The 22,767-nt window shown below is 36.5% G+C and overlaps 2 protein-coding genes across 2 annotated transcripts; both read right to left on the minus strand.

Moving 5' to 3' along the window:
- Window positions 1-12,874: 12,874 nt before the first annotated feature.
- LOC125075698 lies at window positions 12,875-13,617 on the minus strand. The gene has a single exon (XM_047687410.1). The coding sequence runs from the start codon at window positions 13,607-13,609 to the stop codon at window positions 12,875-12,877; it is 735 nt and encodes a 244-aa protein (XP_047543366.1). The 5' UTR covers window positions 13,610-13,617.
- A 3,028-nt stretch (window positions 13,618-16,645) lies between these two features.
- Window positions 16,646-17,987, minus strand: LOC125075611. Its single transcript, XM_047687318.1, is given in 1 exon segment — window positions 16,646-17,987. A coding segment is annotated over 1 exon segment (771 nt). The 5' UTR covers window positions 17,417-17,987.
- Between the last annotated feature and the right edge of the window lie 4,780 nt (window positions 17,988-22,767).

A 22,767-nucleotide genomic window follows, 5' to 3' on the forward strand; every position in this document is an offset into this window, starting at 1 on the left:
AAAAACTTTAGTCAACTTTAGCTATTTTATGACAAATTATTAATACAATCATGATTACGTATCTGAATGTATTTTGCGTTTTCAGATTTTCTCATGTAAATTTTACCGTCACGCACCCACACAAACCTGTAATTTAGCTCGTTAGATTTCTGTCGAGCGGCGGCGAGTAGCATTTTGGTTTCAGGCGACAAATGCTCCGATATATATATGTTTACCTTTTTTGTGTTTACAATGCCTAAGTGACCGCTGTGTAACTTCTCGTCAACATTGCTTCTATTAAATTTGCTTGTTGCTGCTAAAAATTCAACACGAAGGCGTGGTGTGTTGAATTTTACTAATATAGATCTCGGGCGAGGGCTGGTCTTATTCATTTTAGCAATTCTAGCACAAAACTGTATATTATTCGTATCGAATGGGCATTTTATGACCTTAGCTAGCTGCTGTACTGTACTTCATCAAATTTTCAGATTTGTTTTCCGGTACACAATGAATCTCAATGTTACATGCGCGAGAGTGTTGCTCTAGTTGTGTTAGGCGGGAGCTTAGTAATTCATTAGCGGAACGAAGTGATTTATTTTCTGCGCGAACTATCTCTAGAGCATTTTCTTGAGTGGATAATTGCTTCTTAACCACTTCCAACTCTTGGTGAAACGATGACAGCGATGTCTCAAGCGAAGAAACTACTCTGAGAATGTCTTGGAGCTTGGAATTGAATTCGGTCGTTAGCACCTGACGAAATTCTTCTCCTATGATGTTACGGATCGCGTCAGCAGATAGGCAGTTGCATGATGTTTTTTTATTACGTTGTGTCACATAATCCTGTTGTACGCTAAGTGATGACGTGCGTACAGGAGTATTAGTGTTGGTGCCTTTCTTTGGTTCTTTGCAACGACATAAATCACAGATCCAAGCATTCAACAAATCTGGGTTCATGCTATTATACTCTGTCATCGAATGTCTTGTGCAGATAACATGATAAAAATTTTTACAACGCATACAATGTAAAGACGCAGCAGATTTTATTTCGTTCGGACAACCGGCGCATTTATGCGTATTCATTTTTATTTCAATGCAGCAATTATGAGTATAGTAAAAAAACAAGCGAGCGATGTCTTATTAGCAGACTGACCTGGCCGAGTGGTCATAGAAGCGACTGCGGTGCAACTTATTGTCGTAGGTCAGGGCGAGAAATAATTTAAAGATGTTCTTCGTTATATCTTGCGAATAATATGTTTTTGCACTGAGATATCTCACTTAATTGATAACAATATACACCACTACACAAGGTTTTAGTTAGAAATGATAACAGTTGATTTTAAACAAATAATTAACGTTAAAATTTGGCGAGCGTAATAAAACAATGTTAACTCTTTGAGCGAGCGAATGAGTATGTGTATTTAGTAAATTAAAATTGTTACACCCGTCTCTATTAGACTCTGATGAAATTTTGAAATCGTTAAAAATCATAGAAAGATCTAACAAATTAGTATATCCAGTAAACTATGATAATTTGATCAAAATAGAACCGTGTATTGAAATAAAAGCTTATTCGAAAGGAAGTCAAATAACGTTCGTCTTATACCTACTACAGGGCAATTCCCATATCTATCACCAAGCACTTTACCAAACCACCATTATTATTCCCAAATATCCCTACCTCTTAGTAAACAGGTCGGAAATGGTCTTGCTCTCCCAGCCTTGCAACAAACTCTACGAGACGAAGCTCCTGTGTTACGAAGACGAGTCCCAGCTGCCAGTTGAAGACACTTGTATAACTGCATTAATGAGATTTTCACACAACACGAGCTCCTGCAATCCTGTACCAGTTCAAATAAACACAGTCAAGATGAATCTGTAGGAAAAAAACGGCATTGGATTATCTACACCAAAACCGAAAGCATATTATCGAAAATCAGCAACAGCGAGATAACGAAAGAATAAAAATAAAAAGCCCATTATTTTAATAAGTTCATGTGAACATTACGTATATTGCGGTGTACTTACGTATAAAAAATAGTCCTTACGAACCTGATATCTTAATTTCGCAAAGTGTTTGATACTAGTTTGTTTTTGTCAAAAGAAGTTGGCGTAACTGAAAATGAAAAAATGATAATGAAAAATACTTTATTACCAGCAATAACTTAATGTTAACAGGGAACACATTTACAACCATAACATTTTGCTGAAGTGATATCATGGCGCGATTTCCAGGGGCGTCCACACTAAGCAAGCTTGTGTCGTGGATGCCTTATTTACGATTAACTATAACAATTTTCACCTACGGTTAATGGTGTGTTCTTTATATAGATGTTACAAATCAAAAGTATTCAATCTCAAAAGTATTAAATCTTAAGTATAAAAAGAAAAAGATACAAAAAAAAATAAATAAAATAGAATAACATAAATATATAGTAATAATTATTACGATAACAGAATATATATAATTATACAATAAAGATAATTACCAAAATATAAATATAATCTGAGATCACGATTGTACGATAAGAATATTTTCTGTATTTTCATAAGACAATGAAATTAGCCAATTATGAAGAACCTTTTTAGCTTCATTTAAAGTGCAACGTTTTATGTCACATAAGCTAGTTACTTTATTATACACGAAGTGGCAAATAAAAGGATTGAAACGTCGTGCAAAGGATGAGTTAACGATAGGGACTGGTACTTTAAAAATACGACGCTTCAACATATTAGAATATTCGTTAGAGTTGACAATAGCTTTATGAACAGATAGAGTTATTTTTTGGATAAACAATTTACGAACACTGAGTACTTCACTTTCTTTATAAACGAGATCAGTTGGATATCTATACGGCCTTCGCAATAGTACTTTTAGGACGGAACGTTGGGTTCTTTCTAAACTTAGCATGGAGGTTTTAGAAGCACCACCCCAACAGCTGATACAGTAACTTAAAATTGATTGACATAGGGCGTAGTATTTTTTTTTTTTTTTAATATCAGTGTAATAAAACAAATATACAATTACATTACAAATGCCATTAAACCTTTTTTAGGTTTGTCATGGCATTAGAACACATTCGCAACGATGACGATTTTGTTGGTAGTTATAAATTACATTAAATGTAACACAAATCAACCCGGCCAGCCAGTTCATGGGCTGCGAGGAGTGAGAGAACGGGATGTCTATATTCTGATGTAGCCGTTGATAGCTATAATAAGTTATTATTGTATGTCCTCACTGGACTGCATCGCCCAAAACCTGTTCGACCGTCGTCGTATAAATAAAGGATGATTCCAAAACTCAAGTAAATATAATAGTGATTTTTCTTTTTTTTTTTTCTTTTTTTATTTATTTATTTTAATTTCTGTAGAAAATATTTTTTTAGGGTAACTTTAGTATTTTTTTCGTTTATTTTTTCTTTTATATCTGATGGTAAGTTATTTATTAGATATGGTACTCTAATACTTCAATGTTCTTTTTCCATAAAAATGTTTAGTAATTGGTAATAATAGTATTTTGTTGCTTACTTGCCTTGTAGTAATTTTGTGTTTTATTGGATTTTTCAACTCCGAATCAAAATATTTTTCTGAAAGTATTAAATAATCAACTAGATAGTGGACTGGTAAGACATTACAAAATTTAAAAAGAGATATTTTATTTTTTATTTTTTGTTGTATTTTAATAGGAATAATGATTTTTAAGATTCTATATTGCAAGTTATAAATTTGGTCTAAGTATGACTTATAAGTTCTACCGTAGCTAGTCAAACCGTAAGTTATGATGCTCTCCGCTAGAGCTTTGTACATAATTAACAAAATAGAATACGGTATCTTACTTTTAATTGCGTATAATTTAGACATAAAAATTCTTAGCTTATCACATACTTTGGAGACGTGCTTGTTCCAATTAAATCTATTGTCAACCATCAAACCTAGATATTTTTGTTCGTTTAATAATTTTAGATCTGGACAAGTGCATGCATTGTAATTATAATTGTGTAAACATTGATGATCATGAGCAATAATTCTTGGCAGAGTATTTGTTTTATTATGATTTGAATGTATATGCATTAAGCTCGTTTTAGCTGCGTTAATACAGGTGCTAATATAGGCGCACTGTTTATTATTTTGGTAATTTTAGAGGTAGTTGCCTTTTTTAAGAACATTGACTTTTCAACAGGTTTTTAATAAGAACTTTCTTCGCATAGATTTATATTACACTGTGATTTAATTGACGTTATACTAGATTTGAACTGTGTAGCGAATAAATCAGCTATTTTTTTATCCGATCCAACGTTATCAAATGCTTTCCGAATATAATTATCTATACGGTTTTTTATCCTACCAGAAATATGATTAAGAATCTCCCACAGTTTTCTCGTATTATTTTTATTTTTTATTATATCTTGCCTGTAATATTTATTTTTGCTTACATATATAATTTTATTTATTTTATTACGTTGTTTTTTATAATTACATTTTAAAATCATATTATTTGGATCCTTTTTCCATTTTAAAAATAGTTGGTCTCTTTTCCTACATGCATTAATAACTTTTTTAGATATCCATTTTTGTTTATTTCTTCTAGAATTATTTATTTTTTTAATATATTCTGCTTTTTTGTAACAATCGTTTAGTTTATTTTTTATAATTTCATAATTTTTTATCGGGCAGTCCATATTTTGTGTACTTTGCTAATCAATGGAATTAATTTGTTCATGTAATATCTTTTTGTTATATCTTACGGAAGGTTTTGAATCATCCTGTACATATTTCTCTGGTTTATAAAACATAGTTAACGCAACGACATTGTGATCAGCCAGTACAGTGCCGAGCGCAGCGGTAAACATCTTGTATGGGGGACCGACATCGAATGAATATGTGATCGATACAACTCTTGGTCATTCTATGCTGTTTGTATTCTATTCTAGTATAATCAGTGATCCCGAATACAAGACCGTAGCTATATAACATATTTTTGTATGACCTTTTAAGATTATTTTCAGATCTTAAATCTAAATTCATATCCCCTAACAGAATCAGATCGGAATTGTTATGCTGTGTTAATATGTGTTCTATTTCGCGGATAAAGGATTGTTTGTACTTGTCGGGAGGTCTGTAAACTGCACACAGAGCTACGTCATAATTGTGATGCGTTGTCAGTTTACCTATTAAGCTTTCACAGTGAATTGTATTGAAATTTAAAGATTTAAATTTGTGTTTATTTGAAATATACACTATAATGCCACCACCTTTTCGATTATGCCTCAGCTCTGAATGCATTGTATAGCCGTTTAGATTATATAGGGAACATAATGAATAAGAAATATTTACCTCGGTTAAAACAATCACATCTATCGCAGTAGTACAACAGTCAATTATCTGCTCCAGTTTACAAAAGTTCTTATGCAGGGAACGTATGTTTATATGAATACACGTCAAGTTATAGCTATTATAAACAGGTAATTTGGACATGTAGTCTGTTAAATCAGCACAGTCGTAAAATTCGCTTACATAATCTCGTATCTTGGCCATATTTAAAGTATACAATTAAGAAATATAAGTGCTAAAATAATATAAGTGACAAACAGTAAAATAAATAAGTACTTGAAAAGTTTATTATGAAGTAATTAACAATGTTTATAGGAAGGCTTTAATATCGCTTTCAGACCTCACAGTATTTACCTTACTTTTATCTGTTTTGCGTATTAAAATCCTCCCATCCTTACACCAGATGTATTTATAAGTATCTTTTAACTCATGTTTAGTTTTACCTAAAAGAAATTTATAGTAGGGCGTTGATGCTTGTTGAGCCGAGATGGCCCAGTGGTTAGAACGCGTGCATCTTAACCGATGATTTCGGGTTCAAACCCAGGCAGGCACCACTAAAATTTCATGTGCTTAATTTGTGTTTATAATTCATCTCGTGCTCGGCGGTGAAGGAAAACATCGTGAGGAAACCTGCATGTGTCTAATTTCAACGAAATTCAGCCACATGTGTATTCCGCCAACCCGCATTGGAGCAGCGTGGTGGAATATGCTCCAAACCTTCTCCTCAAAGGGAGAGGAGGCCTTTATCCCAGCAGTGGGACATTTACGGGCTGCTTATGTTATGTTTATGTTATGTTAATGCTTCTCGAACTACAATTTTTCCTACGGAGTGACGTTGATCTAGGTTGGGTATTATATCCACTGGAGAGATGTTAGTTTGGCGAGATGCAGCAATCCACTTGTTTTTTGCTGATTCACTGATAAGCTCCACCTGGATAATTTGCGGTCGATCCTTTTTTATAGGCAATCTTTTTATTTCCTTGACTTCTTTTGCGTTCACATTCATTTTTTCTTGCACAACTGACACTATTTGCTGTAGATCTTGGTTTTCTTGAAGTGGGACTCCACTTATTTCCACACATTTCCTTAACTGCAGCTGTTCAAGTTCAAGAACCCTTTGTTCTAACGCCATTACTTTTGTTTCAAGGTAAGAATTTTTATTTTTTAGTTCAATTTGTTTTTGTTCGACTATTTTTATTTTGTTAGTGATTGTTTCTAAACTTTCAATAAATTCATCTATTTTGTCACTGCAAAATTGAATAGAATTCGTTATTGAGACAAATTCTTGTTTGACAATTTTTTGTACCTCTTTTGATGTATCTTGTAGTTTCCTAATATCTGCAGATTTGGAATGGAAGGACTGATTACCCAGTTCTTTCTCCTCTTCATCTTCATCTTCAGGTAATAAGAATGATGTTCTCCTCAATGATGAATTCTGGCAATCGCCACAAGACCAGTTTAGGCAATCAGCTGTTCGAAGTGATGTTAGTTGTTTATTGGTTAGTCCGGTACATGCCGTCGTTTCATGCACAGTAATTCCACACTTGGCATATTCTAATCCAGGAGATTTTTTAATTATATTCTTATTACATTTATCACACTTTTTCATTGTTAAGTTATAAATTTTGGCGGTAGTAACAAAACAAACTCTCTTGTGGTCGTTCGAGTTACCGTGACGACAGTCACCGAGCGAATGAAGGGCGTAGGGTTTCTAAACCAGCTACATCTCGCAAATGTCATACTATATATACAAGCTTACGAACTCTCCCCGAAACCGCTTCGATGTGAGCTTTGAAATTCAGTTGTTGATCCAAAACAATACCCAAATATTTAATACTATTAGTTCTGTCTATTTTTTGACAGTTACATATATTAAAGTTATTTCCGCATGAATGTATATATACACTAGACAATGTTGGTGGGGGACTACTCGTTAGGGTTTTATGGAAACAGACAAATTTGGTTTTTGAAACATTCAGTGTAAGAAGATTGTTCTTTAACCATGTATTAATTTTAGACATACCCAATTCTACATTAAATAGAGCTTCAGCCCAGTTAGTGCCATCAAATATAATTGCCGTATCGTCTGCGTAGCAAATTATATCCCCGTGATTCAGTGGAAGGTTATAAATATCATTAACATATAGTGTAAATAATGTCGGGCCTAAAATGCTTCCTTGTGGGACACCGAAGTTTACATTCTGGATTTAACTCTCATATCCACTTAACTTTAAACACTGCTTTCGTCCAGTCAGGTAACTTTTGAACCATTCCAATGGCACACCTCTGATACCTGTATTCTCCAGTTTTTTGAGAAGTATAGGAATGGAAACAGTATCAAAGGCTTTGGCAAGGTCCAAAAATACTCCAACACAATTTCTACTCTTATCCAGATGAGATGCAACTAGTGATGTTAGTAGTGTTACAGCCTCTTCAGTTGACTTACCACGTCTAAAATCAAACTGCCTTTGAGAAATAATCCCATGTCCTTCGAAAAAGTTCGTAAGTCGTATATTGACAATTTTTTCAAGTAATTTAGAAAATACTCCTAGAAGTGACATAGGACGGTAACTGTCTGGAGCGTCTTTTGGACCTGATTTGTAGATTGGAGTTATGCATGCTATCTTCCACATATCAGGAAAAATTCCAGAGGATATACTCATATTGAAAATGTGGGTTAGGGGTTTTATAATGAAGTCTTTGATTTGTTTTATTAGACTATTGTTGAGACCTTCAACGCCCGGCGCCTTGTCATTTTGCATTTTTATAATAGTTGATTCAACCTCATAGTAATCAGTCGGCTGCATGAAAAATGAGTTTGCGAGAATGAATTTTGCATTCGTCTTTGACGATAAATATTCCTGGTCGGTGTTTAATTCCGTTAAAATATTATTTGCTAAATTAAGTCCTACTATTGCGAAATATTCGTTACATATATCTAATGAATGATATTCGTTCCTTGAATATTTAACATGAAGTAGTTTCTTTAGGTTCTTTTTTTGTAGAGGATAGATGGCAAATATCTTTTATAACCTTCCATTGTTTTTTTGGGTTTCCTTGCGCTTCTGTTAATTTCGTGTTTTCATGTGAAATTTTCAGTTTACGCAATAAACTATTGCAAAAATTGCGATAACGTTTGTAAATCACTTGTAGCGTTTCGTCATGCGGATTACTCCTTGATCGAGCATGAAGACGATCCCGGTGTCGCATACAACGTATTAATCCTGGTGTAATCCATGGCTTTAAATTGTGCTTAGTTCGACTAATTTTATTGCTTTTTGAGTGCTTATCGATGATCAATAGAAGTTTGTTAGTGAACGCTGCAACAACTTCGGTTTAGCTAGAATGTTATCCCAATTAATCTGCCTTAGATCATTTTGAAGCGATCCCACGTCTCTTTTAGTAATAGTATTCCTTTTTTTATTTACGGTCAGTTTACTGATAGATAGTCCTGCCATAACTAGCTCATGGTCTGTAATAACCTATACAAACAATACCAATAACTATGATTTGGATCTGATAAAGATATGATCCAAACAGGAGTCCTTCCTTGTTAAGATAAGATAAGATAAATATACTTTATTGTACACCGAAACAAAAAAATACAAGAAGCAACACAACAAAATAGAAAACACTGTACAAAAGGCGGTCTTATCGCTAAAAGAGCGATCTCTTCCAGACAACCTTTGGATAGAGGACATTGAATACTCTAAGAAAGGGGTTCGGAGGTGTACACCTTTTAAATCATATATACACAAACATAAAGTATCTACATAACATACATACATACGATTAATACATGTTATATATAATATATAAATACGTGTATAAACAAAATAATACATATGTTTTATAAATAAATTCAAATACATAAAAATACAATATATATATATAAAGTATTATTATATTTCATAAATAAAAGTACAACGATTTACAATGACAAATAATAGCGTTTTACAAGCCTCTTAAAAGCAGCAACGGATTGTGCACGTCTTATATTTATGGGCAAGGAGTTCCACAAGCGTACTGCTTGGACAGAGAAGGATTTAGTAAAAAAGGAAGAAGTATGGGAAGGAGTTTTAAGAGTAAGTTTTTGTTCGGAGCGAAGACTGCGGAAATGGGAATCACTAAGGAATTGGAAGGACTGTTTTAGATAAATAGGGGCATTGGGGTTGAAAAGTATACAGTAGAGAAGAGAGAGAATGTGTGTATTCCTGCGAAGGCGGATCGGGAGCCACTCGAGCTTTTTGCGAAAATCGGAAATGTGGTCATACTTGCGAAGCCCAAATATGAACCTGATGCAAAGATTTTGAATGCGCTCAAGTTTGTTCAATTGATCTTCTCTAAGATCAAGATAACAGCAATCTGCATAATCAAGAATTGGTAAAAGGATAGATTGTGCTAACGCAATTTTGGTGGGAATCGGTAAAAGGTTACGTAATCTACGTAGGGAACCAACAGCAACAAACATTTTTCTGCTTACCTCACTCATTTGTGGATTCCAAGAAAGGGTTTTATCGAATATTATACCCAGATTTTTAATTTTATCACTGTATGGAATTATAGCATTGTCAAATAATATAGGGGATAAAAGAGAAAAATCTATTCGTGAGATTAATATTGGACTGCCAATAATAATAGATTGACACTTAAGTGGATTTATTTTGAGACCGAATGAATTGCTCCAACTTAAGATCTTTTTTAAGTCTGAGTTAATTGTCTGTATTGTCAGTGGTAAATCTATTAACTTAGAGTGACAGTAAATCTGAAAATCGTCGGCATACAGGTGGTAGAGAGAAGATATATTGTGAGTTATGGAATTAATAAAAATCGAAAATAGCAGAGGTGAAAGCACTCCGCCTTGGGGCACACCGGCATTTAAAATTGACCAATCAGAATAAGAGTCCTGAACTCGGATTCTTTGTCTGCGGCCATGTAGATAACAACGAAACCAGTCAATTACAGTAGGACATATATTAAGAGAACTTAAAATAGCCAGTAATATGTCAAAATCAACAGTATTGAAGGCATTACTGAAATCCAGTAATGTCAAAACTGTAACTTCCTGGTTATCCATAGCTAATCTGATGTCATCGGTGATCTTAACTAAAGCAGTAGCCGTACTATGACAAGTTCGGAAACCCGACTGAAGTGGGTTAAATAGGTTATTTTTGGTTAGGAATAAATTAAGTTGTTGGTAAACAAGGCGCTCCAGGACTTTTGAGAGAAAAGGAAGTATGGATATAGGGCGGAAATCACTATAGGACGATGGATTAACTTTTTTCGGTAATGGGACAATTTGAGCGTCTTTCCAGGAGGAAGGATAAATACCAGTATTAATGGAATTATTAAGGATACATGTGATGACAGGAATAAGGTAATCAATGATAGGAATTATCATTTTACGGCTAATGCAGTCAGAGCCGACAGCATCAGAATTTATAGCTAAAATATTCTTCTTAATATCACTTTCCGTTAATTGACTAAAACTAAGAGATGGGAGCTGGGCTGGAGTGGATGAAGCAGAAAGATTATTTATTGTTTTTGATTTGACAGTGCCATCGATAGCAACTGCTGACGCGAAATGATTATTGAGCTGATTAAGATCGACATTATTGAAGTTTGTATCCGACTGAGCTTTCCCAACTCCAAGAGATTTCAGAAATTTCCAAACTTTAGAGGTATCGCCCTCCTCAACTACAGCTTTGTGAATATGCCGTCGATGTGTGTCTCTACACAGCCTGTTGCAACGATTTCGATACTTTATATATTTTTCTTTATTTGTGTCTGACGGATTCGATTTATATTAGGCTTTAGCTAAATTTTTCTTTTCTTGGAGACGTTTTATATCTGAGGTAAGCCATGGTGCCGGTAAATGTTTGATACGAATACGCCGAACAGGTGCATGTGTATCATAAAGTTTAGTTAAAAGCGAATTGAATACACCAACCTGTTCATTAACAGTATTTCCATTTAACGCCACCGACCAATCAATCTTAGCAGCATCAGCTTGCAGACGCTCTAAATCCATCCCAGCAAAATTGCGTTGCAGAAGAATTCTTGATTTTGCCTTCGGGGGTTTGATTTTATAGGATAGATATAAAAGATCATGGTAAGAAAAGGCATGTTTTTCAACATGGTCAATAGATGACACAATGATTAAATCAAGAAGAGAAGGAACAGAATGAGGAAAACAGTGCGTAGCAGAAAGTGGCAAGACTGTCATGTTCACCCCGTTGACAAGCGATGTCAGACGAGATGACCGACAATCATTTTTAAGCAGACATGTATTGAAGTCACCCATGACCACCGTATGACTGTACGAAGGTACGAATGACTCCAACAGATTTTCAAAACTTAAAAAATAATCCACATTCTGCGACGGACTATAATAGACACCTAAAAGAAGTTTAGTGTGTGAAAGTGTAACATCAATGAAAAGGTGTTCTGCCTCTCCACTGGAGTGAGACTGAGAATAACTAACAATCGAGTATGCAATATGAGATCTGAGATATATGGCAACACCCCCGCCCGTTCGCCCTAAACGATCATTTCGTATCAGATGGAAACCAGGGAGTGAATACGTTGTAGACGGTAAACAGGGTTTAAGCCATGACTCAGATATCAATATTGCATGAAGATTTTTATTCTGGAAAGAGGATAATAAGTCTGGATAATGTGCAGGAATACTTTGCGCATTAATATGAACTATATTAAAATTTTTTTCAACATCAGAGAAATAAGTATCAAGGGACTCGTTGACGGAATGTATACTATGGAAACTACTGTCACTGTTCGAACCATTTGAGGATAAAGAAAAAAAAGATTCACTATCAGAGCTGTCATTAAAAGCCATTGTAACTACAACTGTAAGTAAAGTATAAATAATAATAAATATGTATATAAATTATTTTAAATATATAATTATATATATTTCAATATTATAAAATGTCTATAACTGCTAAAAAAATATAATAAATTTAGTATAATGTCCATTTATCCGCCAGCTGTAAGGAAAACAAAGCACATTTATTACACTCAAAAACAAAAATCAATATAAGATTAACAAAGCAGGATTCATGCATCATACATGTAACCCAAAAACATAAACAAAAAAAATAAAAAAAAAAAAAAAAATCATAGTAATAAAAAAACCAAATAATGTAATAAAAAAGCAAATAATAATAATAAAAGAAAAACCAAAATAACTAAAAAAATAAAAAAATAAAAGAACCATAACAACACTGACAATAAAATAAAAAAAAAAAAAAATAAAAAAAAATAAAAGACATCCATAACACCAAGATCCCAATGCCAAGTCCATATTTAAATATCTATGTACATAATACGAAAATTAATCCTGCATTCTGTGACAGAATATTTTAGTCTGTGACAGATGATAGATAATTATTAAATAAGACATTGACACTTCGGACATTTGACAGTTTGACATACACAATGATAAAATAATTAGAGTAGGTAACCGTAAGAGAAATTATTAGATATAAATAAAGTTAACAAGTGGGTACTAAGCTAGTAAAGTCGAGAAAGTAAACATTAGAAATTACTTTTTTATCAGTCTCTTAGTACGTGTAACAATTACCTTGTCAACACCTTTGGAGTCACAAGACTTTGTTTGAACCGGCGACTTCGTAGTAGACGCAGTGGGTATGCTGTTGAGGTCCGACAGGCTTTCAACTCGATGACGAGCACCATCCGACGCTATTACGTATATGAAACCGTCCCGCGTCCAGCACTTATTTATGCCAAAGCGTCTTCTGGCTTCGAGGAAAACATCGTGCCTGCTTTTCGTCAAGAACTCCGACTCTGTTAAGCCCGTGCCTTTAAATTTGGTTTTTGCGAACCAAACTTTATCGCGGATGCTAACGTCAGTGAATTTTACCACAATAGGCCTGGGTTTCTTATCTGACCGTTGGCCTAGGCGGTATGAGTGCTTAATGCTGGCGCTTGAAAAGTTTGGAAGCAAGAGATGATCCGCTACAAGGCCCGTGACGCGAGCCGACGTGTCTTCAGTCTTCTCCTCTGGGACACCATGAAGAAGAAGCATCTTCCGTCTATGCCGCATCTCCTGACGGTCAAGCTCTCTCCCAAGAAATTCTACTTGGCACTGAAGAATGTTTAAAGCAGATATTACAAAGGATTTAAATGTAATAAAATCTGATGCCAAAGAAGTTGTAGATCCGGGAGAGGAGGTTTTATTTAGATCGTGCTGGAACTCTTGCATCCTGTTATTAAACAACTCTGTCATGGCTGCCAGTGATTGCTTGATAGAGTCCATATTGAGTGTTTAAGTTGGTGGTAATTGTTTAGAGTGAACTTTATTATAGGAAAACACTTGCTGACGGTAAATGTAAGCTACATATATTAATTTTTCATAACACTGTATATAAAATATGAATATGTATATTTAATTTAAATAAAAAGTTCAAGAGCAAAATTTTGTGCTGTGCATTAATTCACTCCTACCCGCCGAAAAAAGTTGGCATAGTTATAGCAGGTGTTAGCCCATATTCAGCTGTTAGGCATAAATATTAATTTCCAATGTCATTAATGTTTGCTGTGGTCATGATATTGAAGAATAAGAAAGAGCAAGGCCGGCTTCGCCATCTCAAGGTGAAAGTGAACGGCGTTCAAGTTGGAGTTGAGTCCCCTTATGTTGCAGAAGTCCACGGTGAGGGTAGTAGGGGTTGCCTTATGATGCCTGCTCCGCTTGCCCCGAACAGTGGCGAGCGCAAAATTGCCCCCCCCAGAATTCGGAGGGCAGCCTGGGCATCCCTGCTCAGGTTGTGTACGTCCTGAGCATGGATGCCCAGAGAGGGATTCTCCACCGCAGTCGCTGATGGTACCCTCCTGGGGTAATAAAACCAAATTCTGCACAACCATTATGTTTTGGGGGGGAGGGGGATCGGGCCTCCGGGACTCTCACATACCGGACGAAACTCAGTAGCATAGCTACCACTTCACGCCGATTTTAAGTGAGAGAGTGGTACTTCCCCGGGCGTGCCGGCCCATTCAGCTGCAACCCGAAAGTATGCAGTGTGGCACTACCACTATAAAGGATCCCCGTTTGTAGCGCTAGAGTACAAACTTAAATCATTCCAGTTACGATATACATACTCTACTACAGTCTCACGAAAACTATTTTATTGTTGTATACTAGTATACTCAAACAAAAAATATGCAGTCGAATAGACTAGGCAGCTTCTATCGGAAGGCATTGAAATAATTCTTATGAGCGCGGTTGCCACTCGCTCAGACACGTCCGCGTTAAGGTTTAATCGCAACGCTCCTTTCCCGCTGCTCCGGCGTCGCGTCGCGCGCCGTGTACCGAAATGCCTATTATTATTATTTTTTTAAGTATAATTATTTTGCACCATTGATGTGCGCTAAATGCTAGTTGATAACGTAATAAATACGCAAGTCGGCTATACTCATAAGTACTAAAACGGAAATATTTGGATTTAAAAAACTTAAGGGTGGTTCAACTTGATATATATATTCAACTTGATATAATATACACGTGAAGACCTTAAAATCCACATTAAGACCGACAGTCATAAGTTTTGATTGCTGGTTCTTACATAATTTTTTTTTATTACAGTTATTACAGGAACTAAGTATATTTTATATTTATATTTGTGTTCCTTATAGACCCAATCAAATGAAAAATTATAATAAAATGTTAAAAAATTACCAGTTTCAGATTTTTTCCTTTATATTGGCCTAATTATCTACCTGCATGCCAAATTTGAACTTTCTAGGTCACCTGGAAGTAGGATATGGTTTTGATCTATAGGTCAGTCAGTGATAAAAATGACGATTTTTAGACGTTAATATCTAAATAACCATTTGAGATGCGTTTATGAAATTTGGAACACATATGTATCTCGCGAGTCTCAATATATGAGCCAAATTTGACACATTTATGTCAAATAGTTTATATACCAGTACCCCTAGTACGAGTTTGACAGTTAACTATAAATTATTTTACTTTCGATTTTCTTCCATACAAATCCTATCAGCGCTGCAAGCGAAAACGTCGATAAACTAAAATCAGAAGCACATGAAATAACACGCGGTTTTCGATATTTTGCTAGTGCGAACTACGAGTTACATCTTTTACGCATGTAAATTGACGTTTTCGTTAATTTCTTATCAAGTTGGAACTCACTTAATTTATTTAGGTGAGAGACAGTGAGAGCTCAAATGAGTGTTGAAAATTAACTATTAAATACGAAAGGCAACAATTATTACGCCTGAAGACTAGCTGAAACGGTTATGGTAGCCTTTTATTACAATAAAAAGCAACAAAATTTAATTCTGCGAAAAAATTTATCTTTAATTAGCCGTATTTTAAACTAACATTTTTATTGGTAATTGCCTTAGAACAAAGTTATTAAGTATTTGTGTTAACATGTGAAGAAATGAATAATAAATAATTATTAATTTATTTAAACACAATATTTACATATATGATACAATCGCAAGATGAGTCTAAATTTAAAATTTATTTTTATTTGGCATGCAACCACATTATTTAATTACATTGAAAATAAATGACAATTGTGTAAAAGAATATATTTTAATTATCATAATATCATTAAATTGCTTAAACTAGAGAACAAAATATTAAAATAGAAGATATAATTGTAATACGTACCTATCGATTAATTGAGTATTTTCATAAACATAATATAAATACTTTACTTATTTTTTTTTTATATTAATTGGTGGCAGTTGAATATTAGTAATTAACTATTAATCTTAAGTGTAATCATTTTTAAATAAAATGAATTTATTTTTCAGGCTATTGATGTATCAATCCCTTATTTGGAGCAGCTAAGCTATTAATGATGATCTGGTGCAGACAATATCCAAGAAACAAGTGCCAATGCAATGAACTGCAATCTACCTATATAATTTCCTAATTATTTAATTCAAACAATAAATATACTAAGAAAAACGCATTTATCTCTTTATTTAGTATTGTAACGTGTGTGTGTACCCCGGGCCAAAGTGTGTTACGTCCCTGGGCCGCGTATTGCCCCTCTTTCCCCTTCGTACGATACCCCGTACCCCTGCGTCCGCCCGTAGGTGCCGCCATCTTATATATACCGGGATACCGGGAAGCTATTTAGTCTAATCGGCGCCGACGCAGGGGTTGCGTTACGCTCGCGAAGTTTTTTCTTTCATCTTTCTGTAAAATTATTGTATAAGTGATAGTTTCACTAAAGTGGCGCTCAACGTACTGGCCGCGAATCGTAATTTGTTTGTTCAAGTATACCGACATTTAGTATACGTTTACGTTTTCGTTTTAGTTATACGTTAAAATTCGAATAAAACACGCGAGAACAATGCCACCGCGTAAAGTGCGTAATAACGATAAGGACAATGACTCCAGTTCTAGTGAAGACTCGGTGAGAATGGCGATGCCTACTTCCAACGCACCTGCACCTGTGCTTATGTCCGGAGACCAGCTTTCTTCGCTTTTGGCTGCCTTTACACGGGCTCAGGCCGAAGCGAATCAAAGGCTTGTGGAATCTCTCGCGGCTTCGCACTTAGGAGGGGCGCCGGGTGAATCTACCGCCGCCGCTATCACGTCTCCTAATGCTGGAAATTTTTCAAAGTGCACTACCCGCTTTGATGGTTCATCGCAGCACCCTGAATGCGTGGAAGCATTTATAGACGCTGTGGAAATATACAAAGAGTGTGCATCAGTCAGCGACGACATGGCACTCCGTGGGCTTCCTATGCTATTAACCGGCGATGCAGCTGTATGGTGGCGCGGCGTAAAGAACGAAATAACGTCGTGGTCAGTCGCTCTTAAGCGCTTACGATCGATGTACGGAGTACCGCGCCCGGGATATAAAGTGTTCCGCGATATATTTTCCGTAGAACAAGGTACGGAACGCGCTGACGTATTTATCGTAAGGATTAGAGCCTTGTTCGCGAAATTGCCGTACCACTTGCCGGAGGAGGCCAAGGTAGACGTTATATACGGACTTTTACATAAAAGGGTTCGTAAGAGATTATCCAGAGACCAAGTAAGCGATATTGAATTCCTGATAGAAAGGGCTCGAGCCATCGAAGAGTCGCTGACGGAGAATTCGTCGTCGATAACTAGCAAATATACCACGTCGCTACAGTCGTCGAGTACATCGCTTCTCGCGCCGCCGCCGCCGCCGAGGCGCGGCGAGAACGCATCGGAACAAGGCGCGGCTGGCGCCACGCCGGGTACGAGTTCGGCGAAGGTGCGCGCCGTTGCCGGCGCCTACGCGCTGAGCCATCGCGCTCGCGCACCGTCTTCAACAAGTGATAGTGGTGGTGAATTTAAGAGTGCAGCTAGTGATATTGATAAGAAACTTTTTTGTGTTTATTGTAAAGTCCGCGGTCATGTCCGCGATTCATGTGATAAGTTAAGTAAGAAGTCCCCATCTGTAAGTACATTTTGTTATGGTTGTGGTGAAAAAGGTCATGTTAGGATGAATTGTCCGAAATGTAAACAAAATGTTAACCCTTTATCTGATAAGGTAAAAGTAGAAAATGTATTTTCATCTATTTTGATTCACGATGGGCAATCGCATTTGCAGTCTGTTAATAATAGTGAGCTGGGTCGACCAATCGTACGTGTGGGAATAAGGGGCTATACCGGTACCGCGTTGTTAGATACCGCCGCACGTCGTAGTATTGCAAGTACGGGTACTTTATATCCATTATTAAAACGTAGTGGTTGCACATTTCGTACTGAGAATATGTCGGTAAAACTCGCGGACGGCACGGTTAGATTTACCAGAGTATTGTTAACCACTGTTGACGTTCAACTTACTTCCATAATTATACCTGTAGAGTTTGTTATTTTGCCGGATGCTGTTAATAACGAAACATTGTTAGGAATTGATTTTATTGTTAAGGCGAAGTTGAATATCGATTTTTCTAACTTAACTTGGTGCATTGGTGACCGGCCTCAGACTTTACACCCCTTAACGTGGGAATCCTCGCGCGACCCTGTTGAGTGTGCCGCTGTGAACATCTTGCGTGATGATGAGGGTGTCACATTGTCGGAGACAGAAAGGTCCCGCTTGGATGATTTGCTAAGCGAATATTTGGATATTTTTAATTTAGTCGGGGAACCAACTCCATATGTCACGCACCATATTGACACCGGCGACCATCCCCCTATTGCCGTCCCTCCGTACCGTGTGACGCCTGCGAAGAAAGAAGTCATACGTGCCGAGTTGGATCGGATGTTAACCGAAGATGTTATTGAGGAATGCGAGTCCGCTTGGGCTGCGCCTTGTGTTCTGGTGCCTAAGTCCAATGGTACGTTCCGCTTTTGTGTCGATTATCGTAAACTAAATGCCGTCACTAGGACGGACGCATATTCCATGCCACGTATTGACGAGCTGATACAGTCAACAAAAAAGGGTTGTGTGATGAGTTCGATAGATTTACGGAGTGGGTATTGGCAAGTCAATACTGAGGATCGGGATAAAACCGCTTTCGTCACCCCTTTTGGGACTTTCCGCTTCAAGCGTATGCCGTTCGGGCTTAAAAACGCCCCCGCGACGTTCCAACGTCTAATCGACCGTTTCAGGTCGGGATCTTCGTTGGGTGACAAAACTATTTTAGGGTATTTGGATGATTTATTAGTTATTTCTGAAAATTTTGAAACTCATCTTTCAGACCTACGTGCGGTATTTGAACGTCTCCGCAAGTTCAAACTACGGGCGAACCGAGAGAAATGTGCTTTTGCTAGGGAGCGGCTTAAATACCTTGGACACGTCATCTCACGAGATGGGATATCCCCCGATGAAGAGAAGGTTCGTGCAGTTCTTGACATGAAAGAGCCAACCAATCTCCAACAGCTTCGTACCTTCCTCCAGACTTGCTCTTGGTTTCGAAAATTTATTCCAGAGTTCTCGAGAGTCGCTGAGCCCCTCACCCGTCTTACCAAGAAGTCGCAGGTCTGGAAGTGGAATGAAGAGCAAGCTAACGCTTTTCTACAGCTGAAGACTCTATTGGCTTCACCTCCTATTCTAGCGCAATTATTCTACCACGGAAAGAGAGGCGCTGGCCGTTGTTTGGGCAGTGGAGAGATTTCGCGGATATATAGATGGCCACCCGGTATGGGTTAGGAGCGATCATCAACCTCTTAAGTGGTTATTTACCCTTAAGTCGCCTTGTGGTAGACTTACTCGTTGGGCCTTAAAGCTCCAGTCCTTCGATATTCAAAAAGAATATACCCCTGGTAAAGCCAATGTATTAGCCGACGCGCTTAGCCGTCCCGTTACAGATAGCACCGTGTCTGAGTGTGCTGTTTGCCCTGTGAGCGTTGATGTTCCGCGTTGGGATGCTACGTCCGTCCGAGAAGCTCAGTTAGCCGACCCGGAAGTAGCCAAGATTCTTAACGACTTGGAGAGTTCCGACGAATTGGCAATTCATCGTTGGACTGAGAGAGGTTATTATTTAAATCAGGGAGTGCTATATAAGTTTGTTGAAGATTCGGACTCCGAGGAGCCACAGTTGGTCGTACCGGAAAGTTTACGGGGCCAAGTTATGTATGAATGTCACGATTCTCCTACTGCCGCCCACGGTGGAATCCAGCGGACTATTCATCGTATATCTCAACAATTTTACTTCCCTGGTATGAGGCGCTATATTACAGAGTACCTGAAAACGTGTACTGAATGTCAGCGGTACAAGTCATCAAATACAAAGCCTCCAGGTTTACTTCAAACTCCGGTGCCAGCACAACGGTTTGAGGTTATTGCCGTCGATCTTTTTGGACCTTTGCCGAAGGGACCTCAAGGTGAGCGATGGGTATTAATTGTAGAGGATACCACTAGCAAGTGGGTTGAACTCTTTGCCCTTACCGAGGCTACTGCGGAGGTCTGTGCAAAAACCCTTGTTGGAGAAATCTTCATGAGATTTGGGCTTCCGCGGCGCATTATTTCTGATAACGGAGTTCAATTTGTAGCTGACGTCATGCAGAAAGCATTATTTGTTTTAGGTGTGAAGCAGAATCTGATACCACTTTACCATCCAGAAGCTAATCCCGTGGAACGCAAGAACCGCGACCTTAAAACTCATCTCGCTATTCTGTTAGAAGACGATCATAAACGATGGCCTGAAGTTTTACCATTCGTTCGATTCGCTTTCAACAGTTCTCTAACTATTCCTACCGGATGTACTCCAGCATTTCTAACATTTGGTCGAGAGCTTCGTTCTCCTCTATCTGCTCAGGCTGATTTACGGACCATCATCGAATCCGAAAATTTTGTTCCTCAGATAACCCCTTACCTTGTTAAGCTTGTTGAGTATCTTACCACCGCCAAGGAGACAATCGAGCAGCACCAAGATGGGCGCAAGGCCCAGGCCGATAAGAGTCGACGCGACGTAGCCCCGTTCGAAGAAGGTGATCTTGTGTTGATGAAAACCCATGTGCTTAGTAGCACCGACAAGGGAGTTTCCTCTAAGTTCGTCCCGAAGCAAGACGGCCCTTATGTGGTTAAAAGTCTGGAGATATTGTTGGTAAGTATCACATATCCGATCTGCGTAGGTATCATGCTAGGGATGGTGTTTGTCCGGAGCCGGTTGCACCGAAACGTCGTAGAGGCCGTCCGCGGAAGTCTTAGGCTAAATTGTTTGACCATTCAGGAGGGGTTCCTTCGTGGTCAAAAGGGGGAGAGTGTAACGTGTGTGTGTACCCCGGGCCAAAGTGTGTTACGTCCCTGGGCCGCGTATTGCCCCTCTTTCCCCTTCGTACGATACCCCGTACCCTTGCGTCCGCCCGTAGGTGCCGCCATCTTATATATACCGGGATACCGGGAAGCTATTTAGTCTAATCGGCGCCGACGCAGGGGTTGCGTTACGCTCGCGAAGTTTTTCTTTCATCTTTCTGTAAAATTATTGTATAAGTGATAGTTTCACTAAAGTATCTTTTATTTCCTGTGATTGGCATGACTTTATAAAAGAAAATTGAATTTAGAATGATTTAAAATTTCTGCATAATTTTATAAGAAAAATCTATAAATAAATCTAAATACTCTTTACTACTGTGGTTTGTTTTGAACACTAATAAATAATCAATTTCGAAAACTTTATCATTGCTAAATAAAATACTGTTGTTGTTATTAATACTTTTTCAATTACTGGGTATTTTAAAAGAAACAATTAACACTATTAACTCTTTATTCTTTAATATAAATACAAAACTTATGCATGTTGCATAATACATATAATTACATTTTGGAAAAATAAAACAGAAGTTATGAAAGTAATTATTATTTGTTTTATTATTTAAAACTACATTTTCACAGGTTCTTGAAGTTAGAGATATAGAATAGTAGCATCACACTGAAAAATGCAGTATGGATGTTTTTGTAATAGTATCTAGGTTTGTATTTCTTCTTTGAAACTGTAATCACAAACAATATTTTTTTTAAACACATTAAATAATCATGATCTAGATTCATTTTAATCTAATAATATAAATATAATTAGGTTCATTTATTTAATAACAAAATCATTGAAACATAAATTTGAATTGAGATGTTGGTTACTTAGTTTCAAATTAAATTTTTAAAAGGAAATTAAAGCAATAATTTAAATATAGATAATGTGTTCGCAAATTATACCTATATATTATAGTTGGGTTAAATATGTATAAGTAAGTCAACGTAAAATTGTAAGGATAATTCAATTAACAATACTTGAAGGTTATGTTACTCACAGCTTAACTCAAAATTCTCTATATTAAAAACAATATTAATTGTTTATAATTTTTTAACACTGTTACAATCTTTATTACTTACGGTCCTAACAATTACTTTACTTACGTATCATATTGTATACTTAGGGTAATAATAACTTTATGTTTATTGTTTACGTACCTCTTGATGAATATAACATAATAATTTTAAGCTCCGATAAATTAATCTTTAAGCCAATCATGTTTCAATGTAATTTCTTCCCTCTTAACACTTATAAATTAATAAAATCACAGTTTTTATTTGTTTTAATAATATAATCATTATAAAACAAGCTAATATAACCTTTAAACTTTTAAAGACATCAGACAATACACCGGACTTGCGAGAAATGTCAAATATAATAAAAATGGCAGAAATATTTCTCTCACCTTTTTTAGCGTGTGTAAGTGAGATGGAAATATAAGTTGCGGAGTAGTATATTTCAATTCGAGTGGCTCAACGTTTATCGGTCTTTACGAAAACGTATAATGTTAAACTCATATACCATACCACCGAATGCAAATACTTTATAAACGTTTTCTAGTAAAAAATACCCTATTAACGCAAAGAGTATTGTGTGTTCGCAAATTATACCTATATATTATAGTTGGGTTAAATATGTATAAGTAAGTCAACGTAAAATTGTAAGGATAATTCAATTAACAATACTTGAAGGTTATGTTAC

The sequence above is a fragment of the Vanessa atalanta genome, chromosome W, assembly GCF_905147765.1.
Source record: "Vanessa atalanta chromosome W, ilVanAtal1.2, whole genome shotgun sequence".
Lineage (NCBI taxonomy): Eukaryota > Metazoa > Arthropoda > Insecta > Lepidoptera > Nymphalidae > Vanessa > Vanessa atalanta.

Coding starts and splice junctions, on each gene's coding strand:
- LOC125075698 (XM_047687410.1), bottom strand. CDS start 13,609: ATGGACTCTATCAAGCAATCACTGGCAGCCATGACAGAGTTGTTTAAT.